This window comes from Microcaecilia unicolor, unplaced genomic scaffold (genome assembly GCF_901765095.1).
Source record: "Microcaecilia unicolor unplaced genomic scaffold, aMicUni1.1, whole genome shotgun sequence".
In the NCBI taxonomy this organism is placed as follows: domain Eukaryota; kingdom Metazoa; phylum Chordata; class Amphibia; order Gymnophiona; family Siphonopidae; genus Microcaecilia; species Microcaecilia unicolor.
The window spans coordinates 31,751-59,118 of NW_021963494.1; the positions used below are offsets into that span (position 1 = coordinate 31,751).

Consider the following 27,368-nt stretch of genomic DNA (forward strand, 5'->3'; position numbering starts at 1 on the left):
ACCCAGCCTAGAGATTGCAGTACTGAGACCACTCTGGCTGTAGCTTGTAAGCTCTCTGTTGCAGAGTGTGCTCTGATGAGCCAGTCGTCTAGGTACGGGTGAACCCTGATACCTTCTCGCCTGAGAAAAGCAGCTACTACCACCATTACCTTCGAAAAGGTTCGGGGAGCTGTGGCGAGGCCAAAAGGCAAGGCCCTGAACTGGAAATGTTTTCCCAACACCGCAAACCTCAGAAACTTCTGGTGCGGGGGCCAAATCGGAATGTGCAAGTAAGCTTCTTTCAGGTCTAGAGACGTGAGAAACTCACCTGGCTGAACCGCCGCAATGACGGAGCGCAGGGATTCCATGTGGAAATGCCGCACTCTCAAGGACTTGTTCACTTCTTTTAAGTCCTTTTCGCGGCACCACAAAGTAGATGGAGTATCGGCCGCAGCCTTGCTCGGCGGGAGGCACCGGGGTCACTGCCCCTAACTGAATCAGACCTTGTAAAGTCTCCTCCACCGCCGCCCGTTTAACGGCAGAACCGCATCGGGACTCCACAAACACGTCTCTTACTGGGGCGTTGAATTCTATACTGTATCCATCTCTGATCAGGTCCAGAACCCACTGATCTGAGGAAATCTTGGCCCACTCCTCGACAAAGAGGGAAAGCCATCCTCCGATGACAGGCATCGAGGAGAGGGCCGGCGCACCATCATTGAGAGGGTCGCCCCTGAACTCCTGGTCTTTAGCCACCAGCTGCGGAACGCTTGTCCGAGCGAAAGGAGTTCCTCTGCTGACCACGGGCACGAGAAGTGAACCCAGCAGAACGCCCCGGGCGGTACCTTCTAGCTTCACGGAAGCGAGGTCTGTACGAGGAGTGGACCACCTGGCCCTTAGAGGAAGGCCTCTGCCTATCTTCGGGCAAGCGCTGGGGTTTTGGATCACCCAGGCCTTTCACAATTTTCTCTAACTCCTCACCAAATAGGAGAAGTCCTTGAAAAGGCAACTTCACCAACCTTTGCTTAGAGGCCATGTCCGCTGCCCAGTGTCGTAGCCACAGACGACGGCGAGCCGCCACTGCTACTGCCATTTGTTTAGCCGAAGCTCTGACAAGGTCATAAAGGGCATCAGCCAGAAAGGACAAGGCCACCTCCATCCGCGGAGCCACATCCAAGAAGGGCTCCGCTCCATCTCCGGGCTGAGCCACTGCCTGTTGTAGCCAAGCTAGGCAGGCTCTCACAGCATAACAGCTGCATGCAGACGCCCGAACAGTGAGACCTGCAATTTCAAAGGACCGTTTCAACGCTGTTTCCAGCCTACGGTCTTGAACATCCTTCAGGGCAACACCTCCTTCAACAGGGAGGGTAGTTCTCTTTGTCACCGCAGTGACTAGGGCATCCACTGTAGGCATTTGAAAACGAGCCATATGTCCCTCACGCAGAGGATATAACTGCCCCATAGCCCTGGAAACTCTCAAAGGTCCCTCGGGGTCAGCCCACTGAGCCGAAACAAGCTCTAGGATGGAGTCATGCAAAGGGAAGGCCTGAGCAGCTTTCTTGGTACTAGCCATCCTGGGATTACCCGAGGAGGCCATGCCACTGTCAGGTTCTTCAATCGAGAGGGCCTGCAGGGTATCTGAAATAAGCGCTGGCAGCTCATCACGGTGGAAAATCCTCACCGCGGAGGGATCATCCAGATCCTGTGGTAAATCCGCACCTGACTCTGGTTCCTCAGACCAAGAACGTCTGTCAGAGTTCTCCGCATCCTCACACCCCGACCACGGGGGGGAAAAAGGTGCACCACAATCTGAAGGGGAATTAACCCTTCTGCGCTTATCTTTAGGCCAAGCATCCGGGAAAAAAGCCTCACTGGGCAGTCCCAGATCAGAATCCATCGGGGGGGGCAATCAGAGGAGCCTCAGGCGACCCTTGAGGAAGGGCTCTTTTCATCATGTATGCTTTATGCAGCAAAAGCACAAAATCCGGGGAGAAAATCTCACCCTGGGCACCCAAATCCTGTCCGGTGCTAGCCACTCCTGAAATAACCTCATCTCGAGGTGCCCACCCAGCTGAGGTCTCTCCGTGTCCACGGAGGCCGCGCCATGCGGTGTAAGCAAAATGGCGCCCGCTGCCAGCTCAGAGCGGGAAGAAACATCGCTCACCATGCTCGGGCCGGCTCGTACGCCAATACAGCACGATTTACAGAGCCCTGCTGCTGATTTGCGCTTGCCACAAGTGGAACAGCGTTTTACATTGTCCGCAGCCATCGCCGAAAAACGGCGGTAAAATCCAAAATGGCGGTTTTGCGCCAAAATCGCCCCGATCGCGGGCCTACCCCGGAGGAGTTGGAAAACACTCTTACCTCAAAGGCTCTAGTGTACAACTACGATCCTGCTGAAAATCAGGTCAAAAACCTCTGTTCCAGCGTCTCTGCGTTTAAAAACGCGACACGACTTTTTTTTTTTTTTTAAGCTGTGAGGAAAGCAGAGGTATTGAAGACTCCGGAGGCTCAGATGAGTGGGAAAGGCAGGGAAAGGGCGAACCTATATGCCTGCATCCACTGTTGGTGGGTAAGGACAGGGAAAACAAGGCAATATGTCCACATCCACAGAGGTATGGATAAGGCAGGGAAAGGGCTAACCTATGTGCCTTTAAAATGAAGCTGCTATAGCCTCCAACCCCGGTTAACAACTGGCAAGCCAGGAACCACCTCCCGGCAGATTTTTCTGGAGCTCAAACAAGCTGCAGCCACCCTGCTAAGGGAGATAGAGAATACTGAAGAGGCAGTGGAGCTAGCTGGCCAAGAGGGCACTGTGAAAGTTTGAGTGCTCTCTATCTCCCCTGCTGGTTGATGGACATAACCCCTACGTAATGGCTTCATCTGCTTGATGACAAGGAAAAAGCGCTTTTAAAAAGAAGGGGGCGGGGGGGGGGGGGGGGGGGGTGGAGAAAGAAGACATGCAAATTCCCTGGGAGTTTTTTTTTCCATTCAGTAGTTAGCAACACCTAATGATGGCTGCACTTAGGCTCCCGATTGCTGCTTTATTCTCTCCCTCACTTGTGATTTTGGGGAGAGAGAATTAAAGGTTGTTTTTTTTTGTTTTTTTTTTGTGAAGTACTTCTCGTCTTTCTCTTGTGTTCTGCTTTTTCCCATGACGACAGCACTGGGGTTTGGTGTGGGGGTGCTGTGTTGTGCGGGTGTTTGGGGATGTTGGCAGCGAGTCTGTAGCATAGAGTGCCTTTTCCTTGGGGGGTAGGCTCTCGGACGGCATCTCCCCGGCTCTGAAGGCTGCGTCCTCCTCCGCGTCGGCTCCCCGGATGCTTCCGTGTGTTGAGCACCCTCCCCCTCTCGGCTCCTGTCCGTGGCTGGTGTCCGTCTTGCTCTCTTCCGCCGTCCGCGTCCCTTCACCGTCTGTGCTCCGCCCTCGACGTCATCATGTTTGACGCGAGGGCGGGGCACAGACACTGAGTTGGAGGGCTTCACCACCATGAAGTAACGAACCCTTCAGGGACAGGGAGTGAGCTGATGACTTCAGAACGTTGTCTTCAGAATGCTGAGGGAGCGTTTTATTATAGTAGATGATATAGCCAGAGTTGCCATCTAAGCACCACTAGATATGCAAACACATATGCAAACTTTTAAGCTTTGTTTTTTATACCATTAATTTTCTAATTAGAGATTCCCCGTGTAGAAGTTCACAGTAGAACTTCAAAAGTAAGGAGGATCCAAACAGAGCAGGAAAATCCTTTTTTTTTGGGGGGGGGGGGGGGGGGGGGGTGGAGAGGAGATTACTCAGAGTAGTCAACAGAGCACATTCAGGAGACCAGTCGACAACAGTATTAAATTTGTTTGGATCCTCAGCTAGCAATAATAATACAAAGTACATGATTTCGATTGATGAAACAGAAAAAGAAAATGTTTTAGCCTATTTATGTGAAACAGTGCTTTCAAAGTAGTAGCTATTATGTTTCAACTTTTTATTGAAGATACAACAGGCTTAATAATCAACAATCTCAAAATACAGCCAGTAAATCCCAACAAAGGGATGACAACACAATAATAAGATACATCCGCATAAATTTTCCCCCATTTTCTCACCCCCCCCCCCCCCAGTTTTCCTGGGTCACTGCAAATTCTGATCCACATACTGAAACAGCCTCTCCCCCCACATAATAAACAAGTTACAAAATTGGACTACCCTCCCCCAAAGTAGCTATTATTTTAAAACATTAAGTAAAAAGATAGATAAAATAAATAACTTTGAATATCTTTCCCAGGATATAAGTACAGTTACTGGTTCACAGTTAAGCAATTCTGTTGCAGAATTCAGGTACAAGAGAGGCTTATCATCAGTCCTCATACAAAGTGTAACCTAAAGCCAAAATCCCTTCACCATTTCCCTTAGCTATGGCTCAAATGGAACTTTTGTAATATACACAGGGTACCTTAAAAACAAAACAAACAAAAAACTCTTCCCTTTAGTTAGTTATGTTCATCTTTTCCGATTCTTCATTCTGTGCTGATTCATAATTGGTTCATGCAAATACCACATCAATAGAAAGACAACATAGGATATTTTTGAAATGCTGTATTTTACAAATCATCAAATTAAGATCAGATGAACTTACAATATCAAAGAAGACTTGGCAAACATCAATAGTGTTCAGCAGTTCACAAACATGGTCCTATGATGGGGGGAAAAAAAAGAAACCATAATCAAACACATATTTAAACAAGTCTTAGATATTATAAACTACAAGTGAAGGTGAATTTTTGAAGGTTAAGCTGTCAGAAGTACCAACAGCCACAACAATGCCAGAATTCAAGAATACCTGAGATAACACATTGAGAGGTAGTATGGACAAAAGAAAGCGATAACTGGAATTAAGACTAGTATAGAACATGGAAACCAAGCAGAATAAAGACATTTTCCTTATCTGCTGGGTACCTGCTCTGTGTTACTGAACTAGTTCTAAAGCACATAGGAAGGAAGGAGAGCTAGTTTACATTAAAGATTGCTGCTGGGATCCTACATTTTGGGTTATGCTTCTTGTTTAGTCAGTATTTCTCATAAAGCAGAAGGAATAAAGGAGTCATAATAGAACCCCTTCCTCACAGAGCAGTATGAACAGTAGAAAACAGTAAAAGCTTTTAACACCAAAATGAGCCATTACCCTAAACAAAGAAATGAACAAACCATAAGAAAAGAGCACTGAAGAAAGGTGGGGATCTGGATTCATCTGCTGCAGTTAAAGGAAAGAAAATTATCAGGTAAGACAATTTCTCCTTCCTTAGCACCTACAGCAGATGAATCCAGAGACTTGTTGGAGGTAGCAAAGCAGTTCTCATGTTGTGTGGGAATTCGAAACTGTCAGGTTCTCAGGTTCAGAGCCCGCGGGGCCGGGCTCTGGAGTAAACGTGAGCCCTTGGGCTGCTGACGAGGAGCGACAGCAGCAGGCAAAACCCACCAACCAACACTGGGTAAGCACACCGGCAGGGACTGCAGGCACTGCCCAGCGAACCGGAACACATGGACTGGAATCCCCCGGACTGGAGGACACAGGACTGGAACACACACCGGACCGGAACACACTGGACTGGAGCACACCAGACTGGAACACCCTGGACTGGTCCCCCGGACTGGAGGACACAGGACTGGAACACGGGACTGGAGCACACTGGACTGGTCCAACAGCTTCACCTGTACTTAGCTACTAAGCCCCCCAAGAGTTGAGCTCCTGGGTTCGAGTAGCCGACAGGACTTACTGGATACCGGATGACATAGGGACCAGGACTGGAAACAGAAGTGCTCCTAACCCTAAACTGATCTACGTGCTCCCAAGCCCTAAACCAGCAGGAGTGCCTAACAGTAAACTGACAAAAGGACTTCCTAAGCCCTATACTAAACAGGAGCTCCTAATCCCTGCTCAAGAAAGGGACTTCCTAAGCCCTAAACTAACAGAGCAGGGAACTAAACACAAAACTAACACAGGTGCTACTAAGCACCAAGCTACAAGCAGAGCTTTACACTAACAAGCTAAACACAGAACTAACCAGCTACCTAAGCACTGCTCTAGCAAGCTAGATACAACTAACAAGGTGCTTCCTAAGCACTACTCTGGCAAGCAACCAGAAGAGCTCCTAGCACTAAAAGGGAAGACAGGGGAGCCACAAGGAAAAAGCAGTGAAGCTAACACATAAGCCAAAAGTGCTTCTAAATCACCAAACACGAACAGCAAAGACTGCAATGCTCCCAATAGCACAAACACCAGAAGTACTTCTAACAGCAAACTCTGCAGTGTTCCTAACACCACCAAACCCTGAAGTACTTCTATCAGCAACACAGCTTCCAAAGCCCTGCACACAGCAATGCTTCCAAAACCAAAAGCAGGGGAACCATAAGGGAAAAGCAGGAAAGCTAAACACACAGCCACCAGTGCACACTGCACTAACACTAACCTGGACCTTAGCAAAAGCAAGCAGGGAAACTAGACACAGAGTCAGACGTGCACACTGCACCACCCTACCTAAAGCAAACACAACTGTTGCAAAGGCCCTGAAGGAAACAACACCACTTCCTTATCAAGGCCCTCCCTGATGATGTCACACTCCCTAGACCTAGGCAAAAACACACTGACCCAGAGAGGCCCAACCCACACCAATGCAAAACCGTGAAACACTTGAAGCCAGTACACCCAAAGAGAGTTAGAGCAACTCAGACTACCCACACAGGTGCAGTATAATGAAACAATTAGAGCCCTGCTGCTGGAAGCTGCCAGCACAGAGAGACAGAGAAAGAAACAGAAGCCAGCTAAGAAGCTGACCCCCAGGAAAGAGGTAAGTTTGAGAGGGGTTCAGACCCCAATCATAACAGAAACTCCCATGGAGAGCATCAAACGACCAAAAGAAGAGTCAGCTCGAGCCACAACATCCAGATGATATATGTTTGGAAAAAGGATGCAGTGAGGACCAAGTAGCTGTTTTACATAAACCTTTGGGGGGGGGACAAACAAACAAACAAAAAGATTCCACTCAAGAAGTCACTAGGGACCTAGCAGAATATGCTCACAGAGAAGCCAGAAGCCACTTGCCAGAAAGAAGCTACACTGAGGCAAAAGCCTCCCTAATCCAGTGAGAAATAGTCGCCTTAGATGCTGCATGACCCCGATTGACCCCCCCCCTCCCAAAAAAAAAAAAAAAAAAAACACAAAAAACGATGGTCAGACCACTTGCAAATACCAGAGAAGCACTCAACGAACATCAAGGCAACGTGCAAGTGAAAATCTGTCTTGCAATCCCCTGGGCAGAAAGCAAGGCTGGCTAAGACGAAAAGCCAAAACCATCCTGGGAAGACAAGAAGAAAAAGGTATGAATAGTGACTCCTGAATCTGAGAAAGGAAGGAAGGGTTCTCTGCCCAACCACGCCTGTAACAAACTCCACAAGCCAAAGCAACAACTACTAAAAGGAGAGGATTGAGAGGAAGATCTTCAAAGTAGCCTGCTCCAGAGATTCAAAGGGAACCTTTATTTTGTTTCTTCGAAGAGCCCAAGAACAACGCTAAGGTTCCACTTGGGACGAGGACAACGAAAAAGAGGCCTAAGAAGATGAGCCCCCCTTCACAAAATGAACCACATCAGGATTAGAAGTGAATGAGGAATCCAGAATCTAACCCCAGTAAAAGGTAAAAGGCATGAGCCACCACCTAAAACTTAAAGAGTTATAAGCGAGCCCTTGCTAAGACCATACTACAAAAAGGCTAATACGTATGGTAAAGATGCCTGAAACAGAGATGACACTCTTTTGGAGCATTGTGCTTCAAAACTCGCCAGACACGAGTACACACGACTAAAGTTGAGCATTTTCTTGCCAGAAGTAAAGTTGCAATGATATTGTTAGTATATCCTTTCCTTCTCCATGTCAGCCTCTGAAGAACCAGGCTGTAAGACCAAAGCGGGAGGGATCCTCCATCCAAATGGGACCCTGATGGAGAAGTCCGTGACTCAGAGGAAAGCAAATGGTTGCCTACCAGACAGCAAATCAAGCAAGTATAACCTGGGGATACTGGGCCAATCTGGAACAAACTTAATGACCAACTTCCGACAATGAAGGACTCTGTGAAGAACTCATCCTATTACAGGCCACAGTGGGAACACAAAGCAGGACTGACTCCGGCCAAGGTTAAAGAATAGCATCTATGCCTTCTGAACCGATCTCCCATCTTCTGCCAAAGAACCCGGAAACTTTGACAGCGTGATGTGTCACCATCAGATTTACTAGTGGAGTGCCACACCTCAGAGTTACCAGCTGGAAGGTGTCCAGTGCTAGCTCCCAATCTGTTGGGTCCAGGGAGGTCCTGAGGCAGAAACCCGCTTGCCCATTGAGAGTTTCCACTAGGTGGGTAGCTGAAAGCTGCTGCAAATGCCTTTCCACCCAGTGAAACAGAAGGCGTGTTTCCATTGTTAGAAGAAGACAGCAAGTGCCTCCCTGCCTGTTGACAGAATCCTCTGCCATCATGCTGTCCGAGATAACCTGAGCCGGTTTGCCCTCCAGAATAGATTGAAAGGCTTGAACAGCATTGTGCAGCGCTCTGAGCCCACACCAACTGGACTGTCACAACACTGCAGTCTGGTTTCATAGACCTCTAGCAATGTGTTGAAGACTGTGAGCTCCACAACCTGTTAGGCTGGAATCTGTGACTACAGATATCCAAAGAGGAGACACCAGAGATGCCCCTAGGAGAAGCCTGTTCAGTTGAAGCCACCCCAACATACTGCTCTTTGCCAGAGGTCCCCACATGAGATGCTAATGGTAGCCCTGAGAAATACTGCTAGAGCGGACACATGTGAGCTCCAGCCCAAAACACAACTTCCACAGACACCATCGTAGTGCTCAGCACCTGAACATAATACTAAGCTCAGGAATACGCAATTTGCAAGAAGTGGCAAATTTGCTCTTGGAGCTTGTGTCTTCTCTGTTTTGAGAAAAACACCTGGACCTGGGTAACATCGAACCGATTTCAATCTCAAGACTGCCAAAGTGCTATGACCCAGGTATTCACTTGAGAACACGCACAACCTTAAAAAAGGTTGTGGGCACCATAGCTAACCCAAACTGCATCGCTTGAAACTGAAAGAGATGCCCTAGATTTGCAAGGAGAAGAACATGCCAGTGCAGGGGCTAAAGAAGAACAAGCAAGTAGGCCTCCTTGTGGTCCAGAACCATCGGATACAGCCCTGGTGGCACTGTTCCAGGTCTGCTTTGGGCGAGGGGCAGAGATCTGGTTCTGCTACCCAGGGGACAGGGTCTGAGAATTTTTTTTCTTTTCCTTAAAATTTTTTTTTGTTATTAAGACAGTGGTGGCTTGTATCAACAAGCACGTCTGACTGAACTGCGAGAGGAGAGGATTCCAACTGGCAATCTGTCCTGGCAGGTACAGTATGTGTAAGAGCAATGTATCCATTTTTGTGCCGGGGGGGGGGGAGGAAGCAGAGTTGACATGTCCGCAGGAAAACCCCATAGGAATTTTTCAAAAAAGTCACGGACTTTGAGTGGTTTTCACCGCCACGGCCCACAGGTTGGTAGGTTTTTCCATGCATCCTCCTACTGGTCAAATTTGACCAATAGGAGGGCGAGAGAGGCAGGATTAAGATCACTTTAAATGCTTGGCCCCCTCCCCTCCCCTCCCCCCCAAGACTAACTCGTGTTGTATAGTAACTACTGCTGGCTTAGCCTGAGGTGCCAGTCATGCATCATGGCGAGTCTCCCAGGCTCTCCTTAGCAACCACAAACAAGGCCATTAGGGGTCGGGCTGGGGCCAAATGCCAGACGCAAGATTCGGGTAATGAATAGGTGCCCTCTCCTAGAACAGCAAGTGGTCAGCCCTCTCTCCTTCTATACCGTGAGCCTACCGCACATTGTAACCCCTTTCTCCCAGCTCCAGTGCAGCGGGATTCAGGAACTCCATGATTAAAGGGCCCGACTGAGCCCACTCTCTCCTGGCTCCACAAAATAATATAGCAATGCAGCTCCAGATCCATCCCCTCCTGCCAGCACCCACCGACCTGTTTTGCCCTGCATTAGCCAATGGTGAGGCGTGGGAGAGATGGACTGTCAGGTTCCAGAGCTGCCGCTATCCCAGCATGCTTCTGAGGAACAGCTCTAATCATCATAGAGCCGACACAGCACAGTCGGCCTTGTCGTCTTGCTTCCTCTCTGCACGGGCCTGCAGCGGCACCCCCACTGCAGTGTCTTGAAAGGAGGAACAGGACTAGAGGAATCTCAAGTACCAATAGGCCTACCTGAGAAGGATCATGTGAACGGGGAGTTGGAGCAAGAGGAAGATGGCAAGAAGAAAAAGGAAAAGAGCAAAACGGCGGCAAGTAGGGGAAAAAAAAAAGCACAGAGTGACAGACGAGATAGGGGAGGAGGAAGATGAGGGGAGGCACTAAGGTTGATGAGACTCTGTGGGAGGGAAGGGAAGGAAAGGAAGGGGGGGGGAGGAGAGACTGTTTTCAAGAGAATAAGGAAATGGAGGGGAGGGGGTTGGGGAAAAGGGGAGCCTAAGAAACCTTGGAGAGAAGGGGGCGAGTGCTAGGGAAGATAAGTTGTTTGGGAGGGGGGAGTGTTTCTGCCCGCTTCCAGGAAAAAAAAAAAAGGGAAGGGACTGATTTGGAAATTTTCACTCACTGTTGATAGACCAGGAAAATAAATTATTCTTTTAACTCCTTGTCACTTCTTTTTGACCCTTCTTTACATGTGTAGTGGTTTAGTGATTACAAGCTGCCCCCATTGGCAGTGTACTCATTTTGCTGTGCTCAGTAGTCTTAGAATATTACATAATCCTTGGTTGAGTCCTACTTTTGAAACTGTATATAGACACTGCATCCCTTCAGAGTGTAGTGTGAAGTCCTTTTTCAGTTTTTCACCACAACCCTGTTTTTTTCCAGAGGGAATGGGCAAGAGGTTTCAAAGAAGAAGAAAACATGGAGGAGTGGCCTATTGGTTAGAGCACCTGTCTTGCAATCCAGAGGCGGCCGGTTCAAATCCCGCTGCTGCTCCCTGTGATCTTGGACAAGTCACTTAACCCTCCATTGCCTCAGGTACAAACTTAGAATGTGAGCCCTCCTGGGACAGAGAAATATCCAGTGTACCTGAATGTAACTCACCTTGAGCTACTACTGAAAAAGGTGTGAGCAAAATCTAAATAAATAAAACATCAGTTGGAGATTGGTTCTGCAGTATGTGTCTTGGGGTTCATAGATTCTTTTGTACTCAGTTGTACCTGCAACTTTCCATTATTAATGCTGATAAGAACATAAAGATTGACAGCTGAAGATTTAAGGTTGTGGGTCTCGAGCTGTAAACAATTTTTTTTTAGGATATTCAGTAATGCATATTCATCCAAGTTTAATTGATAGTTTGGTTATCTTAGAAGCCAAACTTGATTGTGCACTTTCAATCTTGCAGTTACAAACCTATGATTCAAGTGACATAATATCTAGTGTTTAATGCTGTGTCGTGATTTTTTTTCCCACAAAGAGAGCATTCTGTGCTGTATAAGCAAATTGAGAGTCACAGAATGATATACAAATGGCCAATGTTTTCCTCCATCTTGGCATGAAGTGCTCTTTGAGACTGTTTATCTTTGGTTTGGTCTTCTGAATAAGGGATGGGAAAGAGAGGGACTCTGGGCGACACTGTGGGCATATTCTCTGGTTGACAGCGTTCCTGCTCCTGCCTCAGCATTCATTTCGGGATCTTGATACTTAAGTTAAGTGCTTGTACAAATTAATTTTTTAAGTCTTACTATGAAAATGAAAAATGAAGATAGTTTGAAAATAGTAAATTATATTCTTATTATATAGCTATTTTTGGTATAAAAATTGTTGGGCTATTTTTTGGGGCTACTTTTGGGCACGAACCGGGCTGGCAAATTTTGTGCCATCTGGTAACTCGGAAGGGGGGGGGGGGTGAGGGAATAGCACTAGAAAAATAATCCATTACCCATGCTCAGCTGCTGGCTCTGAAGGCCACGCAGCGTGTGTCATCAGCATGCCCTACCCCATGGCAGTCACACTGGCCTGCCCGACTGCCCCAACCTACCTTGGCCTGGGGCTCCAGCACTCTGTTGTCCCCGGCCCTCTGGGTGCGCCTAGAGGGAAATTCTCTACTGAGTACATTACAATAGCATTAGTTCCTGACAAAGGGCATGAAGCCAGGCCAATTGAATTAATTATTATTAGTATTACCATTATTATTTGAGATACGTGCTATCAAAGGGAGCACTTTTGGAAAGCCTGGGAGCTGCAGGGAATACAACCAAACAATATTTCAATAATGAAAACTAGTATTAAGAAATTTCATTACATATATTTAGCAATTCCTACGCAGCAAATGAGAAGAAGCCCATTCAATTCCTATGGGATTCCTCTCATTTGTCATGTGGGCATCGTTAGCACGGCTTTGTAAAAGGAAGCTCTTAATGATAAACCTTACCTTAAATTCCATTACATCAACAAATGTGAAATAATATAAAGCCAGGTTCTTCAGAATTTCAGGTTTTTCCTTCTGCAGCTGAGCAAGCTGTTGCTGTAAAAATAAGACAAACATATACACACTCCTTGTTTCTTCATCTATAAATAATTATTGCTTACAGTCACAACTAACTAGAGAGAGAGACACTAAAGTAAGCAACTTTATTCTGCAATACACCACCACAAAAACGAAGCAGCAGACCTGGAGGGCGGGGAAACAGTTTCTTGTGTGTCTGTTTATTTCACAAATAATATAATTGCCTAACGGTTAAATCAACAAATACTCTACACAATGCAGTCTATAAAAAGTATGTAGTGTATGACAACAATAGAAATGTGCAATCAAATTATAAAATACATTCCAATTTCAAAATTGTATATAAACAATTTTATTATCCAATCTACTAGGCACGGAGAAAACCATTTTTATACAACTGGTATCCACTGATGATACTTATACTAATCACTCAGGTTTATAGACAACGCAAAAGTCAGCCAGTGTTTCTGGTGCAAAGTGCATCTCTGTCAAATTCATGACTTATGCAAAAAACGTGCTGCTTCAAAACTACAATGGTGGAATTTGTTTTTGTTTTTTTCTTTTAGATTTATAAATTTTCAATACATTAAAACAAGCAAAAAGAAAAAAAAAAAAAAAAAAGAGAGAGAGAAGTTCCACTGATCTTTCACCCTAGTCCACCAAAACAATAAAATATGGGATCCAATTTGCAAATCAAAGGAAACAGCCCAAGTAAAAAAGAAGCTATATCAGAAAAGGGGAGTATATGTATTGCAAGTACAATTCCAACAGATTTAACTTAAGGGCCATTGGCTGGAGCCACAGTCACAGAAGCCCAAAATTCAGTCAACTCAGCATTAGATATTTTATAATGTTCATAGAGAATATTTCTTATCCCTTGAAATTTAACTAAGCATTTAAAGAGAGAGAGAGACACACACACAAAAAAAACCCCAAACCCATGGTTTTAACAACAAAAACTCTTTTTTTGAGTAAATTTTGTCACATTCAGAAACATCTGTATAATACAACCCATAAATTGAATATCCTTACTTCTGAAAAACATTCTTGTAAGCCAGTCACTGCTAGGATCCAAGGCACAAAGTTATCACTAAAGTAGTAGAGGCAATTTGATCCGAGTCAGACACCTCTAAAAATGCCGTTAACTCAAGACTATCCATTATTAACTGCGCTAGTTGGCCTGAATTCTCTTGTATTCTTAGCCTTGCCCGAGATAAATAAAATGGAAGCGCTACATGAGCTACTGACTGGTTGAATTCACAAAAATGTAGCCCCACATTTTTAGTACAACACAATGTGGATTGCCAGAATAATTAAAATTGTAAAACACAACAAAAACAATTCTTCACACTTGAAAATTATAGGAAGATATAGATGTGAACTTCAAATGAAAGAAAAAAAATAGAAGGAAAAAAACTCAACAAGCTCCAATTTAACTCAACCATCTATAGGGCTTCCATTTATCATGACCAGCACAAAAACCTATTAGCAAACAAAACTCTCAAAATGAAAATAATCACCAAACCATTTATAGTGAGAGATAAAATGATATAAAGAGTGAAAAAAAAGTTAAATGACAGTGCATGGTTTCACTATATAAGAAGGCTTCTCTGCTCTGTCAGTTAATTGCACTGTTACTGTATACACTCAAATATAAACCCATCCATATATAAATGGAGATAACATTTTCCCCTTTTTTTAAAGGGGAAAATGTTAACTTGAATATCCTTCCTCCCCTATGGCATCCATGGTGTCCTGCCACGGCTGGCTCTGCTCCCAGCCACCCCCACCACTGGAAACACTCACTCCTTCCTTGAAAATAACACCCCCCTCATGGACCCAGTGTAGGCCCCCTCCCCGGTCCTACCTTATAGCCCTGATAGTCCAGTGGGGAACTATGGCAGAAGTAATCCTCCTACGCTCCTGCTAATGCAGTCTCCACAGTGAAAATGACTGCATTTATTTTATTCAAAAATGTATATTGCGCACAATCTACTATCCATTGCAGATTACAATAAAACAAACACATAAAAACTCAAACACATAAAATGAATAGCAACATCATACACCCTTCATTTCTCAGAGAAGGTATGTTGAAATAACAGTCTTTAAAATCTTTTTAAAACTCTTTCATAAAGGTTCTTTTCTGGTGGTTGGTTGCTCAACTTGGACCATTTCGTGCTAGAGGTTCTCTACCTTAGAGCTCTACTATTGTTCTGGATGATGGTTCAGTAACGCTACATTCCATGTTGAGCACAAATTCCAACTACAAGCTAGCTAAGGAGTAGCAAGAGACTTTGACCCATCTCCAAAGTTGTGCAGTACTGCCTGAACCTCTCCCTTCATGCACTGAATATGGCACTGGACATAACGAGGCAATGCAAGGTCCACAATCGGGCAACCCAACATTTCACCTTCTCAGAACAGATACAGAGTACGGAAAACACCTAAGGTGTTAAGCACCAGGTATCACGCATGTGACTTGCTATCCTGGGATCAGGGACCTACCAGAAACTACACCCAGAGAGAATACAAGAACTGAATCCTGGGAATGGGTCCTGAATCTCCAACACTGAAGGCCACCGATTCTGATATGTAAAGATACCCTAAGATTTCTTTACAATCCAGGAACTAGAAGGGCAAAGTTCTAGAACTGCTGCCCAAGATAAACCTTTGCACAGGGTTCCTTACCTGCCAAATGAAGACTACAACTGAGCATTCCCTCGATTATTCACCTCCAATTAGCCAGGAAATAGAAGATGGGATTGACTAGCCAAAGACTAGACAATGTTATCCCCAGACAGGAGAGCTGAAGCTTTCAGAATGTGTTCAGTGATAACTCCTAAGGGCCTGAGTAATTATGTGACAAAGTGAGAACTGAAGTGCTGCACAGCCCTAAGCTGATGGAGACTAAAACCCTACTCTTAGCCCACCTTCTAAGAGACATTCACAGCCCAATAATGTACTTCTTTCTGAGAAGACAAAAGGTCTTCTCACAAGGTATTTAGCCTCTCAGAGATAAGTGAGACCCAAACAGAACAACTTTCATGAGAATGGGAGGAGAGTTCAAAACTAGCATGCATATTCTTCCTGATCTTCTCCATCCATAACTGGTATTGAGGAAGTACTCAAAGGCAAGGGAGGCCTTCCCCAAAACAAGATCAGCCTTCAGAGACTGATCATCCACACAGTGCCCTCTCCAAACAGTGGACCCTGTCACAAACGCTGAGACTGGTCCACAAGACCAACAAATCCATCGCTGCTATTCTGAGCAACATTCCGAAGAAGCCAGTTCAAATATTGTGGCCCCACCTTGAACCATTCTGAATGAACAACACAGGAGACAGAACTGCCCAAGCAGCAAGGTTGTTTACCTAAAAGCTAGTAACGGACAGCTCCCCATAAGCAGCCAGACTCACTGTAGTGGTGTGGAACAGCTGTCCCTTTTTCATGCCGAAAGTTGCCATGGCTCTGATCAGCAGAGGCTAGGCCCCACGGAGGTGCTTTCAAAGCATGATGCCCCGGTATAAAAATTCCTGGTATAAGACTATAGACAGGATAAGAAGATTAAGCAGAAACCAAAACATCACCTGCATGTAGGTCTCTAAACACTGTGCCCCTCCTTACATAACAGCTCCACAAAACAGGCAAACCTCTTCCCCAGGGAGCACTATTATGATTTCCTTAACACTCCTTTGCAGGAAACACAACACACTCCATTTTGGTCATCCCAATGATATAATCAAGCAAATCAAAAGATCTCCTCACTAACTTACAAAAAAAAAAAAAAAAAAAGAAAGCAGATGGGTAGGGGGAAGCTATGACCAGCCAGGAATAATGGATAGCCCCCCCACCCCCCGGACCTTATGGTGGGGTTGGGAGCTATCCACGTCATATGGGCTATCCAGTATCAAATGGGCCAAGACAGACCCCCAGTGACCAGGGTTCCATGCCACAGAAGGACAGACCTTCATATCTTGCTTTACACTGCTTTTAGTTAATTCCTTCAAAAAGGAAGTAAATAAATCCTAATAAATAAATATGCTCTCTCACAATAACCTCCCCTTGAGGCTGCAGCCTCCTCTAAGACGACTATCTGAACCAACCCTGTCCAGGGAGATGCTCTAGCACCCTAGTTCTGAAAGACCACCTGAAATATTTCAGTCATTGAATTAATCAGCATAAGTACCAGACACAATCCAAACAGAAACTGAAGGCACTGCCAGAGCAGACATGTACTTTAAACTGCTCCATGACTCTGGGAAAGAGCACATCCAGGCGAGCTGGTTCCAACAACTGTTCTGCCGCACCATGCTCTCCCCACTCAGAGGTGAAGAGGAAACAAGCTCCTAAACTAAGTGTGCAGCATAGCTCGCTGGGGTAGGTGATGGGGACCAAAGGGCCAGGTGTTTTTTTTTTTTTTTTTAAGAATGCCTAAGTAAAGGCAGTGTCCTCTCCCCCGCCCCTAAACTCCAAACTCTTGGAGGCACACTTCATATCCCTTATAAGAACATTGAGAACAGTCCCTCACCAGCTGAAATGAGCTGCTCAAGAGCAAAGCAGCAGCCATGGGACCAGAATTGGGTTTCCCTGTATTCATCCAACTGCTCCAACCATAAAGGAAGGAGAAGGGAGGGGTAAGACAGATACAAGAAGAATTAGTGGATACCTTATCACCCACACTGGCCGGCCAGCCAGCCATCTCCATTCACAAGGGCTGAGGCCAGCAGGCCAGAGCTCCAGCACCAAGGCTCCCTGGGGAAGAGTGTCAGACAAAAGAGAGCTAACTTACCCCCACTGGTAGAGACCCTATGGAATCCTGCACTGGCCAGTCTTTCAAGCAGAAGCCAGTGGGCTAACGCATGGGTCTTCAGGGGGTCAGAACCCTCCACACTCGACCAGGGGAAGACCTGTGGACTGATCCCTTGGACTGAATCCCTAGGGGCTGAGTACCGTAGACTACACCCTGGGGAGACAGACCTAGACAAAAGATACATGCTGCACCAGTTTGGCTCGCACCATGTACTGTAGACACAAATACAGGCATGTTCCAGGGCTGTACCACTCCTTATACCAGTGATTAATGTCACTGAAACATCTCTCCATCTGCTGGTTGGGAAGTATAACCTGCTTATTTTAAAATACCACATGCAAGCTATCAAAGTGGAGTACATTCAAGTACAGTAGGTGTTTTTTTGGTTTTTCTCTCTGGAGGGCTCACAATCTGAGTTTGCACCTGAGGAAAGGTAAAATTATGTATAATCATACCTGATAATTTTCTTTCCATTAATCATAGCTGATCAATCCATAGACTGGTGGGTTGTGTCCATCTACCAGCAGGTGGAGATAGAGAGCAAACTTTTGCCTCCCTATATGTGGTCATGTGCTGCCGGAAACTCCTCAGTATGTCGATATCAAAGCTCCATCCGCAGGACTCAGCACTTAGAGAATTACACCCACGAAGGGACACTCTGCCCAGCTCACCACCGCCGAAACGGGGGAGGGGAATTAACCCAGCTCATCCCCACACAAGTGGGGGAGGGGAATCCGTCCAGCTCATCCCCGCGGAGCGGGGGAGGGACACCACACCCGCCGATGCGGGGGGATCTGGCTTATCCTGCAACCGCAACCGCGGGAGGAGCTGACTGACCCTAACACCGCCGAAGCGGGAGGGGTACAAAGCTGCCCTACAGCCGCACGAAGCGGGAGGGAGTGCCGGCAGAATTTATGTCTCAATCCAGCCCCGTAAAACGGAGGGGAGAGGAATGCAGCAGCTCACTGTAACACAAAGTCGTCTCAACTCTTGAAGAATCCAAGTGAAAGAAGAACTTGAACACGAAGTCCTCCTGAAGTAACTGAAGGCTAAACTTGAACCTAAAATTCAACCAGAATATAAACAGTACAGATATCTGGGAGGGGCTATGGATTGATCAGCTATGATTAATGGAAAGAAAATTATCAGGTATGATTATACATAATTTTACCTTCCATATCATCAAGCTGATCAATCCATAGACTGGTGGGATGTACCGAAGCAGTACTCACCCAGGGCGGGACATAGAAATCCCTGACCTCAACACTGAAGCTCCAAACCGGGCCTCCGCCCGTGCAGCCACAGTCAAACGGTAATGCTTGGAGAATGTATGAGCCGAAGCCCACGTTGCCGCCTTGCATATCTCTTCCAAGGAGACGGATCCGGCCTCTGCCATCGAGGCCGCCTGAGCTCTCGTGGAGTGAGCCTTCAGCTGGATAGGCGGCACCTTCCCCGCGGCCACATAAGCCGCTGCCATGGCTTCCTGGACCCATCTTGCCACTGTAGGCTTAGCAGCCTGCAGACCCTTACGAGGACCTGCAAACAGGACAAACAGATGATCCGATTTCCGGAAATCATTGGTCACTTCCAAGTATCTGATGATGACTCGTCTCACATCCAGATATTCAAGAGCGGAGTACTCCTCTGGGTAGTCCTCCCTACGAAAGGAAGGGAGACAGAGCTGCTGATTCACATGGAAGCGAGAACCAATCTTGGGCAGGAAGGAAGGCACTGTGCGAATAGTCACTCCTGCCTCAGTGCACTGCAGAAAAGGCTCTCGACATGAGAGCGCCTGGAGCTCGGAAACTCTTCTGTCTGAAGTGATAGCCACCAAAAAGACTGCTTTCAACGTCAGGTCTTTCAGAGATGCCCTCGACAAGGGTTCCAAAGGCGGCTTCTGCAATGCTCTTAGCACCAGGTTGAGATTCCACGCAGGCACCACTGAGTGCAGAGGAGGGCGCAGGTGATTAACTCCCTTGAGAAAGCGCACCACATCTGGCTGTGAAGCCAGGGAAGCACCCTTCAGGCGGCCCCTGAAGCAAGCCAGAGCCGCTACCTGGACTTTAAGGGAACTGAGCGACAGGCCTTTCTCCAGACCTTCTTGCAGGAACGCCAACACTGAAGAAATTGGAGCAGTGAAGGGAGAAAGTGAGCCTGCTTCACACCATGCTGCAAAGATACGCCAAACCCTGGCGTAAGCAGTAGAAGTAGAGCGCTTCCTCGCTCTCAGCATAGTGGCGATGACCTTGTCTGAGAAGCCCTTCTTCCTCAGACGCTGCCGCTCAATAGCCAGGCCGTAAGACCAAAGGGAGAGGGATCCTCCATCACCACGGGACCCTGATGTAACAGGCCCTGCTCCCCTGACAGCCGCAGAGGATCGTCGACTGAGAGCCTGAACAAGTCCGCATACCAGGGACGTCTGGGCCAATCCGGACCCACCAGGATTACCCTGCCGGGATGCTTTGCCACCCGGTCTAGCACCCTGCCCAACATGGGCCAGGGCGGGAACACATAGAGGAGCTCTTGTGTCGGCCACTGTTGGAGAAGAGCATCTACTCCCAGGGATCGAGGGTCCCGTCCTCTGCTGAAAAAGCGCGGCACTTGGCCATTGGCCGATGACGCCATCAGATCTAGGCTCGGCTGGCCCCAGCGCTTCGTGATGTCCAAGAACGCCTGAGCAGATAGTTGCCACTCTCCGGGCTCCAAGGTATGGCGACTGAGAAAGTCCGCCTTGACATTCATGACTCCGGCAATGTGGGCCGCTGAAAGCTGCTCCAGGTTCGCTTCCGCCCACTGGCAAAGACTCATAGCCTCCTTGGCTAGAGGGGCGCTCTGGTACCTCCCTGGCGGTTGATATAGGCCACAGCCGTGGCATTGTCCGACAGGACCCGTACAGGCTTCAACACGAGTACCGGGATGAACTCCAATAACACCAAGCGAATGGCTCTGAGTTCCAGGAGGTTGATAGACCACTTGCCTCTGCAGGAGACTAGAGCCCCTGCGCTGTCCTTCCCAAGCAGTGGGCTCCCCAGCCCATCAAAGAGGCGTCTGTCGTGACGACCATCCACTCCGGGGTCACCAGAGGCAATCCTGCAGACAACTTGTCTGTCTGCGTCCACCAGCTCAGCGCCTTGCGCACTGCTGGGTCCACGGGAAGGCGCACAGCATAATCCTCCGACATCGGAGTCCAGCGCAGCAGCAGAGATAGCTGTAGTGGTCTCATATGAGCCCTGGCCCAGGGCACTACTTCCATCGTGGCCGTCATAGAGCCCAACAGCTGCACGTAGTCCCAAGCCCGAATAGGAGAGGCTACTAGGAACTAGTCCCACCTGAGCCTGAAGCTTGACAATCCGATTGTCTGGCAGGAACACTCTGCCCACTTGGGTGTCGAATCGAACTCCCAGATACACCAGGGACTGAGTCGGGCGCAGCTGGCTCTTCTTCCAGTTGATGATCCATCCCAGGGAGCTCAAAAGAGCAACTACCCGGTCCATAGCTTTGCCGCACTCTGCATAAGAGGGGGCTCGGATCAACCAGTCGTCCAGATAAGGATGGACTTGTACTCCTTCCTTTAGCAGGAAGGCCGCTATGACCCCCATTACTTTGGAAAAGGTCCGCGGAGCAGTAGCCAACCCGAAAGGGAGGGCTCTGAACTGGAAGTGTCGTCTCAGGACTGTAAAACGCAGAAAGCGTTGGAGAGGAGGCCAGATGGGAATATGCAGGTACGCTTCCTTGATTTCCAAGGAAGCCAAGAACTCTCCTGCCTTCACTGCCGCTATAACAGAGCGGAGAGTCTCCATGCGAAAGTGCCTCACTTTCCAGGCCCGATTGACCCCTTTGAGGTCGAGGATAGGCCGGACAGAACCTCCTTTCTTTGGAACCACAAAGTAAATGGAGTAACGTCCCTTGCCAATCTGATTTTTTGGCACCGGAACGACCGCACCCAGGCGGATCAGGTTGTCCAAGGTCTGCTGCACTACCACAGCTTGACCGGAGACTTGCAGGGAGAGAGTACAAACCCGTCTCTTAAGGGTTGGCAGAACTCTAGCTTGTAGCCGTCTCTGATGACTTCCAGCACCCACGCGTCTGAAGTTATAGTGGTCCACTCGCCCAGAAACGAGGACAGCCGTCCTCCAATCTGCACTGGGGCGTGGACCAAGGCCCCGTCATTGGGTACGAGACCCTGGGGGAGGACCGGAGGGAGCACCTCCGGGACGGCGGTCTCTGCGAAAGGAATGCTGCTTGGGGGAGAAATTCCTCTTGAAGGAAGAGGGGGCAGAGGAACCCGACTTGCCCGGGCGGTATGGAGGTATTGGGACGAGTACTAACCCGAGCCCTGACCTCTGGTAATTTCTTGCCCTTAGACGTGCCGAGATCGGTCACGATTTTGTCCAGCTCGACCCCAAAGAGCAGCTTGCCTTTAAAAGGCAATCTAGCCAGGCGGGATTTAGAGGCGTGGTCAGCAGACCAATGTTTCAGCCAAAGCCACCGCCGCGCAGAGACTGTCTGAGCCATGCCTTTAGCTGAGGCTCTCCAGACATCATACAGCAAGTCTGCCAAATAGGCTAAGCCCGATTCCAGGGCCGGCCAATCAGCCCTCAAGGAATGATCCGAGGGGGAAGCCCGCTGCACCATAGTCCGGCACGCCCTGGCCACATAGGAGCCGCAAACTGAGGCCTGCAAACTTAAAGCAGCTGCCTCCAAGGACGACCTTAAGGCCGCCTCCAATCTTCTGTCTTGGGCGTCCTTTAGGGCCGTGCCACCTTCCACCGGCAACGCCGTTTTCTTAGTCACCGCAGTGATTAAAGAATCCACGGTAGGCCACAGATAGGCCTCACGTTCACTCACAGCCAAAGGATAGAGGCGGGACATAGCCCTAGCCACTTTAAGGCTCGTTTCCGGGACATCCCATTGAGCCGCAATTAAGGTGTGCATGGCATCATGCACGTGGAAGGTTCTAGGCGGGCGCTTCGTCCCCAGCATAATGGCAGAGCCAACAGGGGCTGAGGGAGAGACGTCCTCCGGAGAGGAAATCTTCAAAGTGTCCATGGCCTGTAACAACAGGTTGGGCAAATCCTCTGGGCTAAAAAGCCGCGCTGCAGAGGGGTCATCCGCTCCATCCGAGCGGGGATCTATCTCCTCCAAGGAATCCGCAAAGGATCGTTGGGAGACCTCAGACACGCTGCCCTCATCTACATCGGAGGAGACAAAAGTCCTCCAAGGCCTGGAAATCAACCCGAGGGCGTTTACCTCTGGGAACCTCAACCTCTATCAGAAGAGGGAGCAGGGGCAGCGTTTTGCATGAGGAAAGCCTGATGCAGCAGCAAAACAAACTCGGGGGAGAAACCCCCCAGACTGTGCACTTCCGCAGCCTGGGCAACAGCCCTAGACGCACTCTCAACCGGCGCTCGCAATAGCGGGGGAGAGACATACTGTGCATCCAAAATGGCGTCCGGCGCGAAACTCCGTGAAGGAGCCGCGCGGGAAGAACGGCGCTTAACTTTAGCCGCTTTTGTGCCGTCGCCCAAATTAAGGGCGTTCATGGCATTAATGTCTCCAACCTCAAGGGCGGCCCCGAAGAAGCCGTCCGAGCCGCGTGGCCGGCCAAGATGGCGGAGGCGAGGAGCGGGGGATGGGCGTTTATGGCGGGAAAAAACCGCCACGCCGGAGGAACGACCGGGACATTCATCGGTCACTAAACTATCACCCATCAAGGGCGAATCAGGTTGTAAAACCCCCGCATCCCCTCTAGAAGCGCTCCAGCGATCCGGGGAGCGACCCTTTGCGCCCTCGCCCTCCGACGCCATTGCCACGAGGAGAAGAATCGGGGAACCCCCTGCCCGCTATAAAAAGGTAAAATTACCTGCTTGCCGCTCCGAGCTGTAACGAACTGGTGTCCCAGTGAGTAGCTGCAATGAACGTTTAAAGAAACGTCGAATTAAACGCCTTTAAAGACGTTTAAAAATATTTTTTTTTTTTTTTTTTTTTTTTTAAACGGAGCCAGCGGGAGGGGGGAGAAAAGGAGGGACCTGGCACCACCAGGTTTGCACTTGCTCAAAAGAGCCCTCAACCCCAGGCCTCAACAAAACCTAAGGATTAGGCTTGGAGGCCTAGCCAGAGCTGCTGCTGTGTGTGACCACCACCTGCTGAGATAGAGAACATACAGGAGGAGTTTCCGGCAGCACATGACCACATATAGGGAGGCAAAAGTTTGCTCTCTATCTCCACCTGCTGGTAGATGGACACAACCCACCAGTCTATGGATTGATCAGCTTGATGATATGGAACGGAGAGTTAAATGACCTGCCCAAGATCAAAAGGAGATGCAGTGGGATTTGGACTTTGGTCCCTTGGTTCTCAGTCTGCTGCTCTAACCATCAGGCTACTCATCCTAGCAGGATGATAATGAATATTTTTTTTTTATTAAAACACCTTTCCCCCTGATGCTCTAATGCCTAGAAACTTAAAAACACATTATTGTAAGATGCATGCTAATTCTACAAGGAGTAATTTAGCCTTACAGAAAAATAAAATGAAACCTTTGGCAAAGAGCTCAGCAATCTAAATGTTGCCATCTGTTTTACTCCTTTGAAAAGATGGTGCAAAATAACAATTCTAACAATTAAAAAAAAAAAAAAAGTGTGTATATATATATATATTACATACATACATATACACACTAGTAAAAAAAGGCCCGTTCCTGTTTTAAAGGAAATGGGCGCTAGCAAGGTTTTCCTTGGAGTGTGTATGTTTGAGTGTGTGTGACAGTGACTGTGTGAGAGAGAGTGAATGTGTGTGTGTGAGAGAGAGAGAGTGAGACTGGGTGCGAGTGTGTGTGTAAGACAGAGTATGTGCCAGGGTCCCCCCTCCCTCCCGGTTCCAGGGTCATCATCCCCCCCTCCAGTCCGTCTTCCAGTTGCAGGGTCCCCCCCTGCCTCCCAGTTGCTGGGGGGGTCCCCCTCCCTCCCTTTTTCCCAGTTACAGGGTCCCCCCTCCCTCCCCCCTGCCCCCTCCCCTCCCTCTCCCCTCCTCCCCTTCCCTCCCAGTTGCAGGGTCTGTCATCTCCCCTCTCCTTTTGTCCTTGACATTTTAACGCACTGTGTATCAGCAATGTAAAAACGACAATGTGCAGCAGGAGGTCCTAGGTTTGCTTATTTTTTAGTGTATGGCAATGACGGCAGCGTAGGGGAGTGGCAACAGAGATTTACCAATGGGCTTCCTTGCTTACAGTAGACTTGCTGTGCTGTCTTCCACTCCTGTCTATGAAACGTCCTGCAGCATCTCATAGGTTTCCTTGCTTTGTTGTGAGTGAACGGGGATGACGGATGCGCTGTAGTCGGACCCGCTGGTCGTTCCCTCCCCCGTCTTCCGAGTCGCCAGTGGACACCGACCCCCGCCCTGAGCCCTCACCCGCCTCCTCCACATTTGACAGTCGCCGCAGCCAGTCGCTTGCCGTCTCGCCGCCCTAGGTCGGGAGGTTTGGCGGGGGGGGGGGGGGGGGTGTATATTGCCGTACAGACACCGCTTCGTTCCTCCCAGCGAATCCTGAATGCAGATTTGCATATTTATCTTTCTGTAGGGGCGGAAGCCAATAAGCAGAAGGGGGAGGGGTGCACAGTAAATTGCGGCGGCGAATTTGCCTCACCTAGTTCGGGAAGTGGGAAGGGACAGTGATTTCACCCAGCAAACGCCACATCGCTTCTCCCGGCGAGCCCTGCGCATAGATTTGCATATTATCTTCCTGGGGCAGGCGGAGGCCAATGAGCGGGTGGGGGAGGGGTGCAGGATGCAATCCGGTGCTGCGGCTGTTGCAGCTCCGAGCAGGGGGGCAGCGGCAGCTTTTCGAGGGCGGTTAGTGTGCACGGGTGGTTCAGAACTCAGAGGTTGGCAGCCAGTCTGGAGTGATTCCTAGGCAGGGGGAGGATACTCCTCCCCCTGGCTGCTACTCCTCCCCCTGCCTGTGTCGCTGTTTGCTGCTGCTGCTGACGTCAGTTTGATCTACTCCATGAAGTAGACCACATCCGGCAGAATCCACGGTTCCAGGCAGCCTCAGAACGTTGGAGATGAGAATTAATTTATAGGATATATATATATATATATATATATATATATATATATATATATATATATATATTATACACACATATATATCATTGTGGATAGTTTACAAATCCATAAAGGCCTTGCAAATGGACACATACCCTGTTTACTAAGCCGCAGTACCGGCTCCCACGCTGCAATGCCAACACAGCACATTCAGATTGGATGGGCTGTGTTGGCGCTAGCACGGCTTAGTAAACTGGGGCGGGGGGGTGGACAGATAGTGTAGACTCGCAATTTATATTGAAAAAAAAAATCTGTGATAGTAAATCTGTAACAGTCACCTCAGCCTTCATGCTATAGTTCAACTCCTTGAATTTTGTAGGATATTTGAAATTAAACTTGACACTGCCTGTCTTCCATACAAGTCAACCCTAAAATCAGAATTTTTGTTATATTCTCATATACTGTGCCCTTTGAATTGCACACAAATTACAAGGATGACCAACAATTTAAAAACAAACCAACCCCCTCCCCCCCTCTCACACACAAAAAAACAAGGGAAACGCTGTTATTTAAGCTGAATCATGCCAAATTGGGACATAATTTAATTCCTAGCAAACAAAATGGGATTCTCCGTCTCAGTCAGATTGTACATTAAAAAACAAGTGATGAAAACTTACTGCTGCATACTTTTGTTGTGATCTAGAATTACATAACTGCAGATTAAAAGGGTAGCTCTTTAGTAAACATTAGTGCTAAAACCATAGTTATTAGCAGATCCTGTGATCAAATTAAGACATTAGGAAAGAGATGTGATTACATGTGCAAATGTTAAAGATGCAAGACCAAGATATAAGCAAATGTCAGCATGAGGAAGACATGGAAGACAGAGGAAAATGAACCAATACGATAGTCTTTAAGCTCTTCTACAAACACAATATGCTTTGGAAATTTGGAACTTACCAAACAGAATATCCAGGCAAAGCCACGTTAAGCATGCAAAATAAAATGTAGATACAAACATAATACAGTAAAAACAAAAGTTCTTCAACCACTTCCTTAGAGCACAACAGTACAAAAAAATAAGAGCAAAAAATAAATAAATAAATAAATAAATAAAGAGAGAGACAAGAAAAAATGGAAAGTAAACATTCAAGTGTTAACACAGTGGTGGAAAATATGAGCACAGCGTTTAACAAAACACCATAAAGTAATGATTTGCGTAAAGAAAGTTGCTAAAATGCTCGGCTGCAATTACAATTGATAAACATAAAAGTTTACAGGTTTTTTTTAGCTCCAGTTCACACCGTTTTTTGAACCAGAGGAGACTAGTGCCAGGTTTGTGCAAGATTAACTAGGGAGGTGGTATGGCAGCATTGAACCAAATGCAAGGACAGCTTCTGGAACTGTAATGCTGTATGACCTTGGGAAAGACAATCTTTCTGGTCCTCACTGTACAATTCTCTCTCTCTCAGTTTGCTGCATCTATGAATCAGATATATACCCACAAATACAAAAGTAGTACACAGCTAATCACAAAAATTACATTAAAACCACTTCTCTACAGTGTGTTTCTTTTAGCAAAAAAGGTGCCGGTACTCAAATGTCAGGCCACCCTTCAGGGATGAGGTGATCACTGAGGGACTCATCCCACAATAGCCAGGACCCCTGCAACCAGTCACAGAATCTATGACAAGGCAGAATTGGTGTGTAGAGCCTGAGCTCTTTCATTAAAACTTGCGGACCATGGGCCAATTTCAGCACACAATGGAAAAGGTGCCGGTACTCAGTACCCCCTCAAAAAAAAGCCCTGCTTCTCTATATCCCTCTAAGTTCAAATGTCTATATAGCACAATCTAATGAGCTATGAGTTACTCTAGTACACTTCTTCCAAACTACTGACTCATCTGATGTGTCCCACTGGTGAACAGAAAAAAAAAAAAAGGCTGTTTAAAGAAA

At 47.7% G+C, this 27,368-nt stretch overlaps 1 protein-coding gene across 1 annotated transcript in view; it reads right to left on the bottom strand.

The window, feature by feature from the left end:
• LOC115459366 (nck-associated protein 1-like) overlaps positions 1-27,368 on the bottom strand; it is a gene marked incomplete at its 3' end in the record, with an annotated part of 67,655 nt that overhangs the window by 21,013 nt on the left and 19,274 nt on the right. The window contains exons 3-4 of the mRNA XM_030189203.1: positions 12,479-12,571; positions 4,611-4,667 (exon numbers count right to left, since the gene is read on the bottom strand). Of these exons, the coding sequence (XP_030045063.1) occupies positions 4,611-4,667; positions 12,479-12,571 (150 nt within the window). The remainder of the gene's footprint in view (positions 1-4,610; positions 4,668-12,478; positions 12,572-27,368) is intronic.